The 20,240-nt window shown below is 37.4% G+C and overlaps 1 protein-coding gene across 10 annotated transcripts in view; it reads left to right on the forward strand.

Annotated features, from left to right (window-relative positions):
• Positions 1-20,240, forward strand: part of CTNND2 (catenin delta 2) — a 631,056-nt gene that overhangs the window by 596,369 nt on the left and 14,447 nt on the right. For 7 of the 10 annotated variants that reach the window (XM_027724249.2, XM_027724246.2, XM_027724247.2 and 4 more), the window contains 2 exons: positions 910-994; positions 6,746-6,871. In XM_027724249.2, coding sequence (XP_027580050.1) covers positions 910-994; positions 6,746-6,871 — 211 coding nt within the window. The remainder of the gene's footprint in view (positions 1-909; positions 995-6,745; positions 6,872-20,240) is intronic. The other 3 variants (XM_027724254.2, XM_027724255.2, XM_027724253.2) reach the window with 1 other exon arrangement.

Below are 20,240 nucleotides of genomic sequence, written 5' to 3' on the forward strand. Positions count from 1 at the left end.
TTGCAAGGTTTTCTAGTGTTTTACATCTTTTTGGTCTAGCACAGTGTGCTGGGTTATCTCAGTGGGCTGGAGATTATCTTCCTGGTACGTTCCTCTTTGACCTTTCTTCACTGAGATGAATGCTGTCTGATATATATTTTTTTTAGATTTTTTTAATTACTTATTTCAAGAGAAATATATGACTCCAACCGATTGTAACAATAGTTTAGATCTTCTTTCAAAACCTATCAGAAGAGAAAGCCCATGTGAAGTTATATGCTTTTCAACATGACATTGTATTGTCATCATTAAAGGGTAATGATGTGAGCAACATCCAAATCCTCATTTGGATTCCTAATGAAATTTATCATGACTTTTTATTTTTAGTTCTGTTTCTGCATCTTGGCTCTGCACTTGAAATCCAGTGCTCATCACCCAACTAGAGTGTTTCTTTTGGCCACTGCTTAGAGGAACTTAATGAGTTGAGCACACTGTCAAGAGCTGAAGTTTGGAACCTTACAGAGAAAGAAACTATAGCTCTGACTCCTTGTCCTTTATGCCAAAAGCTGTAGCCAGGACATCTTAGATGTATATAATGCCAGTTGGGTTCTCAAGAATTTTGGCAATTGCTACTTCCCATTCCTCTTACCATGCATTCAGCGTGAATCCCTGTATTTACTGAGTTGCACATGTTTTGCTCCTCAGTGAATGATTAGTACTATAGAAATAATATATATTGCCCTTGCTTAAAAACACATTGGTCTCCAAGATGCCAACCAAAGATCTTATGGTATACTTGAAACACACTTTAATTGTGAGTTTAAATCCATAGCAATGCATTTGAAAATTGGGATGAATGGTGTCTTGTATTTAACAGTCTCTTTCTCACTCTTTCTTTCTCTCTCCCTTTTTAATATATGTGTGTAACAGGCATTCGCCTAAAGTGGTGAAAGCAGCATCTCAGGTCCTCAATAGTATGTGGCAGTACAGAGACCTGAGAAGTCTCTACAAGAAGGTAAGGCTTGGTATTTTCTGGATTTATCATCTTTCATACTGTTACCCAAATTTGGGGGCTGAGAGACTTTAGGCCAAAACATTTGTTTATGTGACTGAAAATCCACTTGGAGTTTAAAGTTTCAGATACTTGGACGTATTAGTTTTTCCTTCATTTCTACTTTTAATATGCCCTTTGAAGATATGTGTGGTGGTAAAAATGGGGTGTGAATTTGATTTTAAAATAAGTTCATAGAAAAAGTGCTGGATCTTGCAGCCCTGGAGAGTGAAATCCGCTGCTCATAGAACAAACCTGTCTATGCAAGCTCTACTACTGGGCCAGTCCTTCTTACACCTCCCAACCCTGTTCTGAGGAGATTACTAGATTTCCAGCCCTTCAGCTCCCAAATTTCCTCATGAGATTGTAAACAAGAGTATCTGAAGGAGTGGTGCTTAGGGAGCAGTTATGTGTGGAGCTGGGCTGAAACCTGGTAGCTTCACTTCTGATCAGCTGTCAGACAGTAGCCTTATATACTTGGTTTTCAGACAGTCTGTGAAGTCCATAGTACAATGCCATTTCCACAGGCCTGCTAACCTCTTAAAAATGAATTGCAGTAGGGTAATACAATACCGTGGAACAACATCCTATATAGCTTTTTAAACATAACTGTCTACTTAGTAAATGACAACATTTAAAGTAATTCTTGGTGTATATTTCCAAGCTGAATTGCATTCCATGTGAATATCAGTCTGCAGATTTTGTTCTCCAATGTTGTCTTGCTTGGAATTTCACATCTTGTCTAATTGATGTTTGTATTTGTAATCTCATCAAAGAGAGCTAAGACTTCTTGTGGCAGAAAAGTTCAGATCCTAGTTAAGGCTGAGGCATAACAATGGTGAAGTAGGGAGGGTTCACAGTGGCGTAGTCCATGTTGTACGTATTCTGCACGAGAAAATAACTTAGTTACATGAAATGTATGCAGTGAATCTCAAACTGGCAGAAGCTGACCTTCTGTTTGAAATGCTGTTCTTTTGCATGCCTCAGCCCTGCTTGTGTCAAGTCTGAGGAGTGAGGAAGATGATTATTGAGTGTCTCCCATTGTTCACTTCCAGTATTTTCAGTCATCCTTAGCAGCCCTAGGGATACCATATGTGAAGACATTCCAACTAACAAGCTGGTACTCAACTGTCCCGTTAAGAGGTGGGAACAAACACGAGCTAGAGTAGGCTTTTCTTGATGCAAGGCAGTAACACACTGGAAGTGTGCATAGCCTGACTTCTGTGCATGTGGGTGGCTGCACTGTAGAGGCTGAACTGTATTGCACCATAATCTCTTAGAGGTTCTTACAATGTCTGGCTCATTTCCAACCTTCTGTCTGTGCATATATATGCTGTGATGGAAAAGCAGTTTCTGGGGTTGCTCCATGCATGAGGTAATATGCTGTATGGCTTCTGAGTATACTGCCAGCTAGAGGACATTCTGTTGGCTGCAGCGTGAATGCCTGGTAATGTACTTACATACTAAGCATGCTTAGGTACTAAGTACCTAGCATGCTTAAAAACGTTTTCCTTGGCCACAAATATATGCCTGTGGTATGGAAAATAGGACAGGCTAGCCTTAGAGGTAGCTTCCAGGACACTCATAGCAGACAGATTGTTAATATTCTCAGGAAGTATTTTATTGATCTCTATATTGGCTAATTCCTATAGGCTTCACAGAATCTTAAAATGAAGGTCAGTCTCTGCTACATATTTGTATACTCATTACATACCATTATATATGCTGCTAAGCCTTGTATAAATATGGTTCCTTTTAATCAAAATGTTCAGATAGTTAATTTAAAATCCTTTTTTTTATTAAAATACATACAATATTCTTTATAAAGTCATAATAGTTATTAAAATTGCCTGTAGTAGGCTGACTCATGCTAGCTGTCTGAGTTTCGCCACTGTTTGGAAAGCAATGGAAATGTTTTTATGATAGGAAAATCAGAAGAGTTTGCACTATACTAATAGTCATCTAGTTATGTAATATAAAGATACTGGGTCAACATAATCTTTATTTCGTCCCATTAAAATATGTGTGCCAGTAAAAATGAGTGAATGTACAGTGTAATAAGATCAGCACTTTGCAGTATCTTGCACATGCACAGCCTGTTTTGAAGTGCAGGTAAATCCCATTGCATAACCATCAGCAATTTCCTCCTATGTACTGAAGTATCTATACAATTGCTTTCAAAGAATTGGCCAACAGAGACACAATTTTGTATAGTAATACAAGGAAATTACAAGTATCACATCATATTTAAGTGAAAACAGCAGCACTTTTCATCTGTTTGAGAAACAGTGTAACCAAATAGTTTGAATTGTCATATATTTTAGAGCTACACATTCACAGTACAGTAAGAAGAGGTAAAAAGAAGTATTTTTCTTTGTATTAACGGCAAATGAAGGCAATATATGTTTACTGCTGATAAAGTAGCAGTCATTATATTTAATCCAAATATGACTGGGTCAGCAAAAACATTAAAACCTCTTTCGCTTTTCTAATTTTGCTCAACATTGCAGGAAACATCCCATAGCTGTCAGAAGATAAACTGCACTGACAGAAATCCAGAGTTGGAGGTTGGTGTGAATGCCTAATGACCTGCCACACCTGTGAAGGACCAAAAGCCAAGAAGTGCATAGGCACCAATTTCCCATTTGCAGCACTCCCCGCTAAACTCCTGGCTGTGGAGTGGAGAAAAATGCAGAAGTCAGAAACTGGTCCCCCACCTGCTGCCAGTAGCAGGGCTGCCCTAAGCAGGGTATGTGCAGTGCTTCCTGCCAGCTCCAATCCCATCATGACTGAGCAAGATCTTAGCTTTAACCAAGGCTATTAGCAGTGGTGCACCTATGTAGTGAAACCTAAATGAAGCAGCCTCTGAGGACACTGTCAAAGTCAACTGTTGCATAAAAAATAGCCCACATTTAACAGATTTCAAGGTTCCAGCTTCATCTATTTTGCTTAAGAAAAATAGTTGTGCGCACAAATTTCATTCTGCTGCTCAGTGTCTGACAGACATCTGCTGTTTCTCTAGGCTATTTACAGACAAAAACTGCAGCAACAACTGCAAGAATTTAGTTAATCTCATCGACCAAATCAAGCAACATACCCTGTCTCAAGATTGTAGGGTATCTGGCTAATACAAACAGTATCTTTTGACAACACAAAATTTTAACATCCTATCTGTCTTTTTTATCATGAAAAATGCAAAATTATTCCACAAGTCAGTGAGATGGGAGACACAGAAAATTAATCTAGTAAGCCAGGTTAAGCTAGGGATATGTTTCTTGAAAAAGAGTTTCAGACCTTTCAGGTCTGAAGGAAGTCTAGAAGACAGATGGAAAAAGACTCTTTGCAAGAGCATGTAGTGACAGGACAAAGGGGCATGGTTACAAATTGAAAGAGAGTAGGTTTAAATCAGATGTTAGAATAACATTCTTTACTGTGGGGGTGGTGGAGCACAAGTCTAATGAGGAGAGGCTGAGGGAGCTGGGCTTGTTCAACCTGGAGGAGAGGATGCTCAGGGGAGACCTCATCACTCTCTACAACTCCCTGAAAGGAGGTTGTAGCCAGGTGGGTCTCAGTCTCTTCTCCCAGGCAACCAGCAGTAGGACAAGAGGGCACAGTCTTAAGCTGTGCCAGGAGAGGTTTAGGTTAGACATTAGAAAGAAGTTCTTTACAGAGGGAGTGATCAAGCATTGGAATGGGCTGCCCAGGGAGATGGTGGAGTCACCACCCCTGGAGGTATTTAAGAAGAGACTGGATGTGGCACTTAGTGCCATAGTCTAGTTGACAGGGTGGTGTTGGGTCATGGGTTGGACTCAATGATCTCAGAGGTCTTTTTCAAGCTGATTGATTCTGTGATTCTGTAAAAAAGGTGTGATCATCACAATTTTTCATCAGTAGATTAAATACTGTCTCCCAAAGACAATGTCATAATTTTCAAACTTCTTTGCTTTCTGCAAACAAGACTTTTTTTCATAAATTATCATTTTTCTGCCTCTGTTTACGTGAGTCTATTCTGAAATACTTAAAATCTGACTTTGAAACATGCTTAGTGGTCACATGGTCCATAGCCCTATAGGTGAGTTAATGGCTCAACACTTATTAAAGACCAGGTACAGGAGCTATCTCACAGCTTGTCCCTGTGCTTCAAACTGCTGGTACACCCCTCTTCTTCAAGTATCTTGGTAACCTGAACGGTAAACAGGAGAAATAAGTGCTGCTTGCAGTCTGCAAAGAGATGTCCTGTCCCATTTATATTTAGCCACCTAAGCAATGTGAAAGGAGCTGCTACAGTGGTTCTTTAAAGACACCTGTTTCCAAGTCAGGATCACTGGCCCCCACTCCATTCTCTAGGGTATTAGTTGGTTGAAGATTTGGGGACATCTTTGAAAATACAGTTGTGACTATAAGAGAGCAGATTTCCATTAGTAAGTAAACTCTTCTCTCAGTATTCAAGAAGATAACCAACTCCTCTTAAACACAGATAGCTTGTTAAATTACATGAGGAAATTTGAGCAAAAGGGTTGTGCTAAATGAGGGTAACATGAAAGAAAAATTATTACCTAAACACAAGATTCAATTAACATTAAATGTGCATAATCTTAAAGAGCTGGAGGAAGTGTCAGGAAGAATATGTTTTCTATTAATTGGTTTTCTTTGCCTGACCACTTAGGCTCCAGCAAAATATGTTTACATTCTATCATGTTTAAACTTACTCTTTCTTCCAATATATAAGTAGGGGTCATGATGAATTTGTAGAAATTATTTTTCCCCCTCGTAGGTTTCTGTTCTGCATGGAATATTAGAAATGTTTGTCCTATTCACCTGCTGTATGAATAAAAATACCACTCAATGTTTGGAAACAGGAAGGCTGTTACAGGCAGCCGTCCTTCGGCATGTACTGTGCCATTTACAACAGGGATAGTATTGTGATAGGCATTTAATGAAGTCAGAGTAGTCACTCTGAAGATGGCCTTGTTTGTCATTGGTTGGAAAAGACATGTAGAATTGTCCAAAGCCTTAGAAGGAGTTAAGGCCCATCTGGATATAGAAGAGGACTCGCTTTTCATGACTTTCAGAATAATAAAATGATGACTATGAGAAGGTCCTTTGTGGCTAAATGTTCCATGAAGATTGCCAGTATTAAGCTTCAAAACCCTAGTCAAGGAGTTTTAGAGTCTAAAGTCTTCTTTTAAATAAAATATACATACTCACCCTTTAAAAATGTTAATTACAATATGCTCTCATGTAGACTTGGGACACATCATTTGGATTTTCTTGTGGTAAGATTATCATTAGTCAGACATCCCCCAAAAGAAGCTGTTCTAGGTTAAATTTATCTAGTGAAGAGGTCTGTGCAGAACTTAAACCCTATATTAAGAATCTAAATTCTAACTCCAGAACATAATAGTTCCTCAAAAAGTGGCTTGACTTGAAGGAACTATTCATGTGTTCAGACTTTTCATGAGCATACGTATTTTGCAGTGCTGAACTTTTCAGCAGGGCTTAATTTATTTCTGCACAATTGGCAAGGACTTTTTCAGATTAACATGTCACCCTCTTAGAAAAAGGATGAATTAATTTAAGATAAAGACCCCACTGTAATATAAAGCTGGAGTATCATTATAGAGAAGGCATTGTTTAGAGCCCATTTTTATATTAACTATGAAAATGTAAGTACCTGATTACTAAATGATTGACTGATTGATTGATTTATGGCAGTGGGCGTCCCCAAGCTTCAGTGTGACTGATGACAGAGGATTTTCACCAACCCACGACTCTGGGTCATGGCACGCTCAGCATACTCTCTCCCAGAGCCAAGAAACCAGAATCTATTCCCCAACCCAGGTATTCTGGCTGTCAGCTGACCACTCTTGAATTGTTATGTTGACTGCATACTGAGATTTGTACTCAAAAGAGCTCTACAGGAGACATTTGAATCAAAAGTAAAAAAACCTTGCTGGAGAATATGATTTTAAGTTAAACAATTTAATTCATCAAACCCTGTAGGTTCTAGATAGAAAGCGTCTCACTTCACTTAAGAGAGTACTCCTGTTCATTTCAGCCACAGGAGGAAGGTGTGCAAAGATTTGCTCTCTTCGAGGAAAACATTCAGTTCCCTGACAATCGTGCTAGCATTTCTGTGGTCTCTTTTTTGATTGTCTTAACCTTTCAAACTGAAAGGCAGCTATTGATAAGCACTGTGTTGCAATAGCAGATTAAATTTATCAAGCACATTGCTTTGTTTTCTGATGCAGTGGTATCTCTTAAGAAGAAAGCAATAGCTGCATATTTCAGTAAGGGGAACCCAGGTAAACTGTTATATTTACATAAAAGTCAGTGTTTTCAGGAGTCACTTAAATTTTTAAAATGCTAATTTTCAAAATCTCTGTTAATAGGGACAACAAATATCTCCTTCAGACAGAATTATAGTTGATGAGAATTAGCAGGACTGGGCATTTTTTTGTTAGAGGCAGTCTTTAATTTGAGGTACTAAAATTCCATTTCCTTAAGCAGTGTATTCTTTGTTTTACTCCTAATATTTTTTAATATTAAAATATTACTTTGTGGCATTATTGCAAAAACAAAATACCTTCTACATATGCATAGCATTCAAGTAAGTCCATGGAGAAACCTTTATATGTGTGTGTGTGTGTGTATATACATATATGTATTATTATACATGTATACAGACATATTTTTTTATGTAAGTCATATATATATATGTGTGTATTATTTCTGATAAAATATTTAGAGACAATTGGAATTTACATGTTTTTGCTGGCTACACAGGACAAAGTAGTTATGCTATTTCTTTCAGTTTTTTGCACTAAGTTTGCCTGAAAGAGAGAAGGCATTACAGAAGATGTCACTTAAATACCCTAGACATAAATATCTTTCAAGGTTAGGGTAAATCCTTTTAATCTTTAGCTAATGGGAATACGATACTCAAAACAGCCAGCATTTCATCATCTGATACATGACATTAATTTCTTTTGTTAAGTAGGAATTAAGTAAATTCCCAAATCGATTTTAAATAAAGAAAATGTGGACATTTTCTGTGGAATTAACATATTCAAGCTTTTTTTAAAGCATCATCTGAATAATTTTAGAAGATAGGGATTCTATAACCAATATAGCAAAAAGTTATAGTCTGCAAATATATACTTTCTTGTTTTCTTTCTAAAAAACATGTTATTCACCTTTAATTGAGCATTTTAAATGTCATCATCATCATCATGGCTAGGCTTCGCAAACGAAGATTTGGGAAGGCTGTATCCACATTCGTTACAGGCACACTGGTGGCTTATGAGGCCAATACGTGACAGACATGTCTGATTGCAAAAGGCACAGCAGAAAGACTCCTTAGATGGTGTATTCTGCAATACACGGTTCTTTCTGCGTTGCCTTTTTTCCTCAAGAGTGATCCTGCGTGTGTTCTCAAAGGAGACAGCAGCGTTATAGATGGTGTGTCTCCAGGCCTCCCGACTGGAGGCCAGAGTAGACCAGTTATGGTGATCAATATGGCCAAGGCTGAGATGTTGTTTCAGGGACTCCTTGTATCTCCTCTTCGGGGCTCCTCTCTTGCGGTAGCCGGTGGCAAGTTCACCATAAAGCAAGATCTTAGGGAGGTGGTGGTCCTTCATCCTGGAGACGTGTCCTGCCCAGTGCAGCTGTGTTCTCATCAACATGGCCTCAATACTTGTGACTGCTGCTTGTTCTAGAACAGATGTGTTGGTCACATAATCTGACCAGTGGATGTTTAGGATTGTACGGAGGCAGCGTTGATGGAAGCGTTCTAGGAGTCGCAGGTGGTGGCGGTAGATGACCCATGATTCGGAACCATACAAGAGAGTAGACAACACTATGGCTCTGTAAACACTGATCTTGGTACTTTTCTTCAAGTGTTTAGGCAGCATCACTGTATATGTAAACTTACCATTTAACTTACTTCCTCTTTTGATTGCATAAACCTTCTCAGGGATTGTTTTTTTTAAGAATCATTCAAAACTTTGTTGAGGAAATTTTAACATTTGTAGCTTTTTGATTGCCAATTGCCTGCTTAAATAACTCCCTGTTTGTCTATACAATAGGAATGTGAATTTCATGAGCAAAATCATGAAGGCCAAAGAGGAAATTGTGCAAATAAATTTAACTGAGATATACAGGTAAACTCTTTGGCATATGCAGAAGTGTTCAGGAGTATTCACATAGGGAAAGACTGGTGTATAAACTGTTCTTGAATTTTGGAAAAGAGAGAGGAAGATTGTCATCATTTGACATAACACACACATATTAAGTGTTTTCACCTAGCTGTGCTATCATTCAAAATAATTTGGCTACTTTTTTAAGAACAATTTAGAAAAAAATACCAAAATATTACAAAGTGCTAAGTCAAACTGAATGTTGTATTGATTTTATTTTAATGTCAATAATTATCATTTCACGTGTGCTGTAAAGTAGAACATGTTCTGATTTTCTTAGCTTATCCATCATATCAAGTAATATTTTTTGTAGTTCCTTCTAACTTGCAGTTTATTAACAGTGTAAGACAATACTAGAAAGATAGAAGATTGTCATTATGTGATTACATTTTTAAAAATGTATTTCATATGGCCTAAAGAAAGTAGAAAATCTTTTGCAATCCAAAAATTAATGTTCTTAGCTATATGACAATAACAACATATGGAGGAGTATCAAAACGTGTTTCTACATCAATTGTTAGAGGGAGATGTTCTCAAATGTTTAATCCTCCTGGACTTCATAGTTTACTGTATGTTAATAAGTATCAATTATTCTAATCATTTTGCATTTTTACATAGTTAAATTCTTTGTCATGGTCTCAACAAGGATTTATTAACTCTGCAGTATAACCTAACATTCCTTTAGTTATGTTTCAGTATTTATATGTTTCTTTCTGAAACATCTTCTGTGTTTATGATGATGTTTAAAATATGAGCAGTAATCTAAGAGAGTCTAGGCTGAACTGAAGATTCAATATGGATTACAGTATTTTCATGAAAACAGTTCTGTGTAGCTGAAGCCAGACCTGCCCTTACTTGTACTATTTTGGTGCAGGCTCTTTTACTGAATGATGTCCAAAAATCATGTATGATGACTAAGCACAATTAAACCCAAACTAATGACTTTTTTTTTAATCAAATACTTGTATGTCTGTTGGACAAGATATCTGTATGTTTGCTGGTAAATATCTATATGTACATACATGTACATGTATGCACAAACGGGGGGGTGTGGATGTAAAAATCACAACACGGTGTAGACATAGAAGACACTGCCTTTAAGTATGATGTCTACAATACCCATAGGTTGGATATTATGAAAAGGTTTTTCACCCAGAGGGTGTTTGGGCACTGGAACAGCTCCCCAGGAAAGTGGTTACAGCACCAAGCCTGACAGATTTCAAGAAGCTTTTGGACAAAGCTCTCAAGCACATGGTGTTAATCTTGGGGATGATCCTGTGCAGGACTGAGAGTTAGACTTGAGGATCCCTATGGATCATTTCCATCTCAGGAGATTCTATGACTCTATAATTTTGTCTTGGAACAAAGAGAGCTTGGGAATGTGTAAAGGAATAAACCTTAATGGTTTGAGTTATGAGCTTAGAAAGTATCTGCAGCTATGCTTGACTGTTGCTTTTCCCTTGAGGACCTTAAAGGCATGATAGTGCTTCCCTTTAGCATTTAGCATTGTAGTGAACAGTAATTCAGCAGCCAAATTTAACAGTAATTCTTCCACATAATTAATAAGGAGTGCATGGAAACTGGTGCCATTCTCATCCAAAACCTACTAGACTCAAGAGGTGCTAAACAAATAAGAAAAGAATCAAAGTTTGTCCAAACAATTCTCTAGGATGAGCCCTACATATGTGATGCTAAATCATCCTCAGCATTGATACTGAGTCTAATGGTAAGCTCTAGCTGACTTATGATGGAATGACAAGGTATTGTTCACTTGAAAACTCAAGTCCATTTTAAGGTTACTAAGTACAGATTTAGAAGACAGAAATTTAATCTCATACTTGTGTAAAGTCTGTCTCCAAAGTACTCCACCCTTTGAAGTTCTCTGAAAAAAGAAAATTTAAAATGCAGCCCAGGAGTCAGTATCTTTCTCTTAAAGCCTTCTTTCTGAAGGGAATTGTATAACTGAAGTTTCTGAAATATCCTTAGGGTAGAGCTACGAGTAGCATCCAGAATCTAGAAGGTTATGAATAAGTGGAAGGTCACACATATAGATTTTTTTTCAAAAATATGGTCCCTCAGAATACGATTGTATTTTAATACTTGAATACAAAATAGAGACCTAAGAAAATTACTGCATGTGTTTTGGGACTGGGAACATTTTTAGACCACTTAAATAATGTATTAAATATTTTTAAAAAATATAAATATTAATTAGTGACAAAGAAAGTTTAGCTGGATTCATATGTACAATACCAAAAAGAATCCAGAAGTCCTTCTAAAGACTTTCAGGAGTGTTTTAAAGATACACACTAGGAGAAATTATTTTTAATTTATGTCATTTTTCTCCAAAATTCATTCAAGGAACATGATTTCTACCATTCTGAACAAAATATCATATTTAATTAACTTGTGTGCTTAATGTTTGGATATCTAGGTTCAAGTAAAGGTTCAGATAAAAGTAGATGTGTAGTAAAGAGTATTCATGAGAAACAGTTTCTTTCAGCAGACTTGAACAGGAATATTGGATGGCACTGGATGGCTGCTTATAGTTATGCAAATGAATCAGATCAATAGGACTTTTACTTGTAGTAATAGCATATGCACTTAGCACAGAGGGGAGGGAAATCAGTTACTATGGCAAATTATGGCATATTTCTGTTTCAGAGGTAAAGAGTCTAGCTGTGATGCTCTGATGCATAACACTGGGCACCTTTTGCTGATGCTTCACTGTGTTGCTGTACTTACATTATGATCATCCTCATTCTTCTGGGTATATAAGGAGGTTAATTGTGTTTGTTTAATGTGGCCAGTACATGTAAATTCAATCAAAGGTCAATGAAATATTAAGCTGCTGCATCTATATCTTACTTTGATGTTCTACATTATCTAATAATGGGTGGGGGAAAAAGTGCTAGAAAGTCCTTCTCATTTCTTCCCTCTTCTCTCCTAAAACTGCTAACAGAATTCAGAAATGTCCTGAATATGTCTGCCATTTCAGACTTTAAGAAAGAAAACTTATGTTTTGAAAGGAGTCCCTTTTGTAGTGTGTGTGCTTTGTTCTGAGTTTCTTTTACTTCCTTTCCTAGCTGCTACAGTTTGTCTTGATAAAAGAGCTATAGCTACTTCTTCCTGCAAAAAGTAGAAATGAGAAGCTTCACTGGCAGTCTCTGAATTGGTTTTGTGACTTTTAATTTTATAAGGTGCTTTTAGAGAAAGTTGTGGATCGCTTAAATTGAGAGTTCTAGGCTTTGGTCCAATAGTGAGTTCCTGTTTGAGTTAACAGTGCTAAAGCTCTGACTTAGTCAATCAAAAACTCTTAAAGGTATACCAGTAAAAAAATAATGTCTATATTATTAATGTCTATATGTGTTGGTAAACTACGTGTTCAAAGCAGCGTATCCTTAAAACTCATACAGCTTAGCGATAATCACTTGGATCTCTAACTCTCTAGTTTAAGTGTATTTATGCACAAACTTTTGACCTAAAACTAAGGACAACAGGAGTTTATCTAGTTATTTTTCCAAAGAGGTGCTGGTTCCTTGTCTGTCACGGAGCTCCACATTTCAATAAAATGATCCCCTGTTTTCAGCTGCAGTGCCACTCTTTGGGAAGCACAAAGTCCTAATGGCTCTTGATCATGGTCAGTGTCATTAGTGCTACCATATTCTTCACCATGAGAGACAATGGTGCAAATTTTATTCTGATAATCGTTTTTTTTTGTTATTTTATGTTCACAAGTATGATAGAAGAGTTCTATTTGGTTGATTTTTTGGTTTAATGCATTAAAAGAGTAAGAGGTGTTGATTACTTTCTAGTCTTTCAAAGGATGGTAGACTTAAGAAACTGACCCTGAACATAAAATAGTATTTGTCTTACTCCTGAAATGTTGTGGCCAAGAGACAAAGTTTGCATTTCTAGGTTATAAAACTGTTAAGATAGGTGAAATTGCATTTCTGGAATAAAAATGACAATATGAATCAAAAATTATTGTAAACATTTTCTTGCAGTCAAGGTTTTTTTGTACACACAAGACACAAGCAAAAATAGTTCTTTTATGAATCTAACGATTTAAGTTAGAGTTATATACCTTATGCAGGGGAAAATAGAACAGAAATTCTATCTAAAGGGCCAAATACTGCCTTCATTTCCTCTAAAATATATTAAAACAATTTTATTTCTGTATAAGAGGCAAAGTGATGCATTGAAAAATGAATTTATTACATTTTATTGCAGTGTTTTGAGAGTTTTATTATTTAGCTGCATATAACCTCAGCAAAATGAATAATGAACTCTGCCGTATCTGAAGTCTTGTCCTTCATGCTTTGCCTCGCATACGATTCCCTTTTCTTATAGCTTTTTTTATTCATCAGATTAGTTCATGTCATCTTTGCAATTTGCGCAACAGGAAATCAATAATTAATTATGGATAGGTAAAGCAATGCCTCACTAATTGCCTGAAACATCTGAGACTTTACAAAACAACTGGGGGTAGTTACCTAGCTGTTTCTCACTGGAATAGATTTGTCAAGTAATTAGCATTACCTCTCCCTTATCATGTGTCTCTTCGTAGCTAAAATCAAGGGATGAGATACAAAATTATGGTACAAGTTCTGTGATTAGAAGATGATAACAATGCACACCAAAATAGTATTTGAAAAAGAGAAAACTGGCCAAGGCCATTTATGATATTTTAAAAAAAAAAAATTGAGCGATACTCTCAGAAGAATATAATACCCCATGCACTGCAATGGCAAGAGAAAAACAGGGTGAGAAAATATTGTAGATTATTTTGAGGTGGAACACTGACAGTAGGAGAATAATGGCTTTGCTTTCAGAGAAGCTGAGATGGAGGCTGGGAGGTATATGTCTCATTTCAAAAAAAATGAGTTTAACCACCGATTCTGAAAATGTCACTTCAAAGAGCCTACAGAAAACTTAATAATCCTCAGCCAGCGCCAGACAGTTTTGCTTGGTTAATGATTGTCTGACTAGAAGCCCTTCTTTAAGCCTCATGCTGCCCTAAATACGTATTTCAATATGTATTTGTCTTTCAGCATCTTAAGCAATTGAACTTCTGCTGTGTCTGGGATGCAGAAACGGTCACTTATAAGTAAAAGCCATTTGTACATTGAGATTCAGGGTAAAAAGAAGTGCTGAGGTCAAGCCTAGTGCCCAAGAAAGGAGACTGAGGCACTGTGTGTGTATCACACAGCTCTGCCAGCTGGGGAACAACCTGGCAGCCCCCAGCATCAGGCACTGGGGCAGGGGCTGTGAGCAACTCTTTTATACAAATCATTATAATACTTTTAAATCTCCCAAACTTGAAGAATTTCTATGTTTTAAATAATCTTCTGGCTTTCATAAGCTGTGAAAATGAAACTATAAGCACAAATACTAAAATCCTCAAATGAAGATGAGCTTCAGTGATTTGTGTCTTTACTTCGTGTCCGTTGATTTTGAGGGCCTGGCTCATAATTCTTTGGGAAAGGAGGGAAAACTGAACAAATGAAGTCAGCAGCCCTTTTGAAGCCACTGAAATTACTCCAGAATGAAGGGTTTAACCCAAAAAGCAACTGCTGATGCGTAAGCTGGGAGAATGTCAGGATCTTCCAGTCTCAATCCCTACTCCTCTCTTGAACAACTTATCTCACCACTTTGGAAGCAAAAGATAAAATTCTAGGAGTAAAAATGTCAGTGTACTGCTTAGTATTGCAGGATAACTGATGGCAGTAAAATAACATTTATTCATAATACATCATAAAGCAGATCAATGCCCAGGAATTCTTTTCTGGTTTTGAGTTTTTGTGGAAACAACACGAGCAAAGTCAGCAAGAACAGTCCTTTCAGGAATCATTTACTGATAATAGGACTTGGCACTGTAAATTCAAAGAAAAAATGAAGGAACATCTTTGTTTTCAAATTAGATAGTTTATCTAAAACTAATTGGTTTGTCTTTCAGTAGTGTTCCTAGAGTTTTTTGAAGCCATAAGAATTTAGTTGAAACCACTCTTCCCAAGTAAACATGCTTCAACTACAAAGGCATGGGCTTTTTTAGAGAACAGCTATCCCTCCATCTCTCTTTCAGCAGCTAACATTTCTTTGTCACCTGCTTCAGTGGTGCGCACTCACTGTTCAGGTGTGTTGGTGGGGGGTGGTTAGCCTCTGCTGCCATGGGAGAGGGCACAGGAAGAGAAATCAGGCTTGCTACCTCTGTTGAGAAGCACTGGGAGATGTATTTATTCTTCCTCTTGTATTAAAAGGAAATTATATGATCCCAGGTTGTAAAGCCTAATGATAAGTAACGGTGGTTGTTGATGAACATTTAATCTGCATTATTTCAAAAATCCCATTTAAGAGCTTCATGAGATATGTACGTGGATCACCCCAACCTTGTGACCATTTTAGATTCTTCACTACAGTCAAGTCACACACATAATTTTCATATGCCAATGTATGTAGATTATTTGATCCAGTTCTAATTTCTGCTGTATCTCATTAGTGTCATGACAACAAATTCCCAGTGAAGAATTGCCCAGACCTGTGTAAGTCTGATGAGCCTTGACTTAATTCACATCAGATTTATCTTTTATTCCAGACAGTGTCACACTGGTGCACACAAGTCAGAATGTTTCATTTAACATGACAGCAGTGCTTTAGCTTGTGAAGGAAGCAACACCAGCAACTCAGGGCAGTGCCTGTCTGAGTTTCGAAGTGAATAGATCCTGTGTTACAAACTTACAGGCGCTGTGCCTTGTTGCTGTATCACCTACTTCTAACATCATGGCAGGTCTAGTTACTGATTCCTGCAAGAGGTTGCCTATCAAAACTGCACATTTCTACAGCTTATAACTGGAGCAGTTATTACTACAATTAATATCCTGGAACCAGTAAAAAGCTGGCTTACAGCTAAGGAAGTAGGATGACAAAGCAAGTTTAGTCCTGTGTGCTTCAAGTCATCTGTAAAATGTCTGTTAAATCAGGTCACAACAGGTTCAGACCTGAAGCAAGAAGTTGCATACTGGAGTGGTTGTAAACTCGAGGGAGGCAGAACACAGCGTTTTCTATAATTTTGGGGGGGTTGTCTGTTTTGTTATTGGATTTGGTGCATCATTTTTATTTTTTCTCTTTAGCAGGATTTTTCTGTTTGCAAGAAGTTGCTCTCTTTCTTTGTGACAATCTTAGGACAACTGTGGCCAGGAGTCAGGGCAGATTGCGCTCTTTAACATAGGAAGATACTGATGTGCATGCAGATATCATACATCATACAGCTTTTCTAGACCACTCTGTGCTTTTCAAGTCAGTGTCTTCTAAGCAGCTGATCAGCATAATCAGTCAGAGTGTAGGGCTTGTTTTCATTTTTGCTGTGTGCCTATGATGTGGCGTTTCTCTTTGAGTGGATGCCATGAGGTCATCCAGGCTAGGCACCGCACCATCCCTGCCTCCACCAATTCCTTGGCCACCTTGCTCCTCTATCATCTGTGAATTCTTCAGGCAGGAGCACCAGTTCCCTCTTGGGTCAACTTGGTGTCAGTTCCCATCAGGGCTTAATTTAATTCAGCCCTCAAAATGTTACTGTACTACAAGTGAGAAAATGGTATGTCTGATACCATCCACCTCCACAAATCAGCTCCTCAAATCAAAAGCTCAGCTACCAGAGAGTTCTGAAAATTTGAAATTTTTGCAAACACAACAGAAAACTGGTTGGCTTTTTTTCCCCACTACATTTTAAAATCAAAAAGCATACCAAGAAAAGAAAATAAAAACAAATTATATTTTCATAAGACACATGCAATAGGTGTTTGGCACAATAAGTTTAGTCACCCTGACAAAATAATTATTTTCCCATTGTCCTGATGCAAATTATTTATTTTCAAAATTACTTAAACTTGAGCAAGAGGACAAAGAACCTGTTCATTCCTTAAGCCCAGTAAAAGATAATCAGTAAGACTACAATATCACTTTTGTTTCCTACATTGATCATTCAGCTCCTATCCCAAATTTAATCCATGCAGCTTTCCCAAGAAGATACCATCAGAAACATGTCACTGCTAATCAAGCTTTAACATTTGGACTTTATCAAGTATAATTGAGGGATAATAGATATATTCATTATAGTCAAAATATAGACAAATGCCCAGTAGAATATCCTTGGAAGAGGTGATAAGAATGTATAATGGTATTTCTGTACTCTGGTCATTCTCTGTCCTCCTGTAGTGTGCAGTTGCCACCTGTTAATAATTACTGCTGATTAACAAATGCACCCAGACTGTGACAGAATTGCATTGAATTTCTTTCCAGTTTGTCAGATCCTTTTGTCTTACTCTTCCTCTCCTAGATCACATTTTGCTGGTAAATTGGTTTCTTAAATAAGTCTCGCGTACTTTGCTCTTGAGTTAGCTTTCTTCTCTACAAGACATTGCTATATACTGTACCTTTAAGTACCCAAATCAATTTAATTACATTTCATTACAGGCAGTAGACCTGAAACAAACTAATGAAAGCGGCCATCGTGTCAGGTGGTATTTATATCGCCATTAAATTGAAAATACCCCCTTTAGGCTCTTAAAAATTAGTTTCAATATTTAACACTAATAGCTTTTGGAATTGTTGATGGGGATAGTTTTAATAAATTCGTTACAAACTGTTTACCTTTACAAGGAAAGAAGCTTGTTCCTTGCAACAGAAGTGAGCTAAAGATAGATGACTTAAAAGTATTCGGGTTTTGAAATACTGTGAGCTGCCCACAATCTGTTGAAAAATACCATGAAGATCATTATACAATGATAGTAGTATGCCTTGTTTAGTCAAAAGCAATGCCAAGTCACCACAGTCCCTGTGTTAGAGTTTATTGTTTGCCTCACTGGTTTTATTGAGCTGGTTTGGCTTGCCAACTTGGGATTTTGTAGTGGAATTTATTTGAAGACCTCATTATAAGCACTACTGTCAGCAGAGAGAAAAATGAAAATTTGCAGGGAAGAAAAGAAGGAAAAACATCCACTGCACAAAAGAGTGCTCGTGCTAGCATCCCAAATATAGCTCCCTTGCTGCTGAGGCACCTTGCAATGCTGTTTCTGAGGAAGCAATGTTGACAAAGTACTTTTGATATTCTGCAGAACAAGGGTGCCATATGCTATTCCTGTAGAGTCCATGGGACAGTGCAGGTATCAGGGATTTATTTCATCCACTTCCCATCAGAACCAGGCTGCAGATATTATTGTAAAAATACATATGGAATAGACAACAGGAAGAAATGTTTAGGGGAAGTTTCACATCACTTTTTTTTGAACCACGTGCCAGGGTTTTACTTGGGGGAAGCAAGAATGAGAAAGGAGAGTATACCTCGCCATGGATGTATCCAGATCCACAAAGCTGGAAGCATTTTTGACTTGCGCTATTGAAACAGAGCAAGGATTTTAAATGCTTACTCTGAGGAAGATGCTACAGACCCTCACTCTGAGGAATGCAACATTAATGTGAAGGGGTACCAGAGACGGAGAAAGTGGTACCTTGCTCTGAGAGCTCTGACTACATCTGGTGTGTTCTGTTCTAATAAAAGATAACAGAAAGGTCAGCTTAGTAGTCATAAATTAGATAGGATGGACATCTGGGGAGATAAAAGAGCTGAGTCAAGGGATTTTCACAAGCCCCCAGCACATAGTCAGGAAAAGTTGAAAAGTTCATGATGAAGAAGAGAAGAAAGACAACCCTTCATGAGGCTGAAGGACCAGAACGACCACCAAAGATTTCCCCAAAAGGATGACTGCCTCAAGCTCCGCGTAAACCCTGCCTATTATGAATATGATAATTAGATTGTGAAATTAAATGAATATGCATGTAGAGATGTTGTAATCACTCATGAAAATTGTATAAATTGCCTGACTTTTCACTGAGAAACTTTGGAGCTAGTTTGTCCAGCAAGAGCTCCCCAGCGTTGCTCGAAATAAATACCTTTGCCGCTTAAAGACCCAAAACTGTCTCTGAGCAGTCATACTTCTGCCTTTTTGGCATCACTATGTAAGCATGGCTGATGTCTCCTTTTGCAGGCAGAAAGTAATAAGTGGTCTATTCCTTTTCCTTTTATCAAATCGAAAGTCTGTCCACTTCCTCCTCTTCAGTCTATTTAAAAGAAAATAAATTATCAGAAAACTACAACAGAGTGAATTATAGAGAATCACCTTTCTGGTAAGAAATTCTGACCCTGGAGAAGGAGAAAGAAGGGAACCATTTTTCTTCAGCAGAATAAAGGCATGGGCATCTCACATGTTTTTACTCCCTCGGTTTTATAGTAGAGAAATCACCACACAAGTTATGATGAACCAGAGATACAGAAATAATGCTAAGTATGATCCTTGTAGTCTTAATGCTTGGATAAGATTATTGGACTTAAGTTACTCATCATAACTATTGCTATAAACTATTATGTCTATTGCTATAAACGATTAAAAATGCATGTATTTTATAAACATGTACATATTATATATAGTGTGTGTATATATATATATATATGGAAAAGTTTCTAATAGTTTCCAAATTGATTTAAAAATTTAGGGCTTTGCAGTTGTTTTTCTTGCATTCTCATGGATCCTCCTTCCAGCTTGGAGGGCATGGTTTGTATAGAAACTGCTTTTTGGAGACTGGATATAGATTGGAAAGATTGGAAGTAGGAAATTTTGGGTTGAGCAGGTGTCCTAAACATGAGTGATCTCTCAGTGGACAGTCACTGTGCATTCTAGGGAAAGTTCTGACTGTACTGTAAAAGCCCAGCCGAGATTTTAATCTTCCTTATTTTTCCCTTTGAAATTGCGACTGAGATACACACATTAGTACAAATGCATTATGTGAGGAGTACGGACATTCAGAATCTGTAGTTAGGTGTCACCTCTATCTATAATAATTTACTTACAGCATTTCCCTCTATAACAGTCATGAGTACCTCTTTTCCTCCTGCTGTGTCACACCCTTGCTCAGTTCTCTTTCCTAAGAGTTTAGTGGAAAGGGAATTTTCAAGACAT

This window comes from Pipra filicauda, unplaced genomic scaffold (assembly GCF_003945595.2).
Source record: "Pipra filicauda isolate LSUMZ 115617 unplaced genomic scaffold, ASM394559v2 scaffold39_size4671491_pilon, whole genome shotgun sequence".
Classification (NCBI taxonomy): Eukaryota; Metazoa; Chordata; class Aves; order Passeriformes; family Pipridae; genus Pipra; species Pipra filicauda.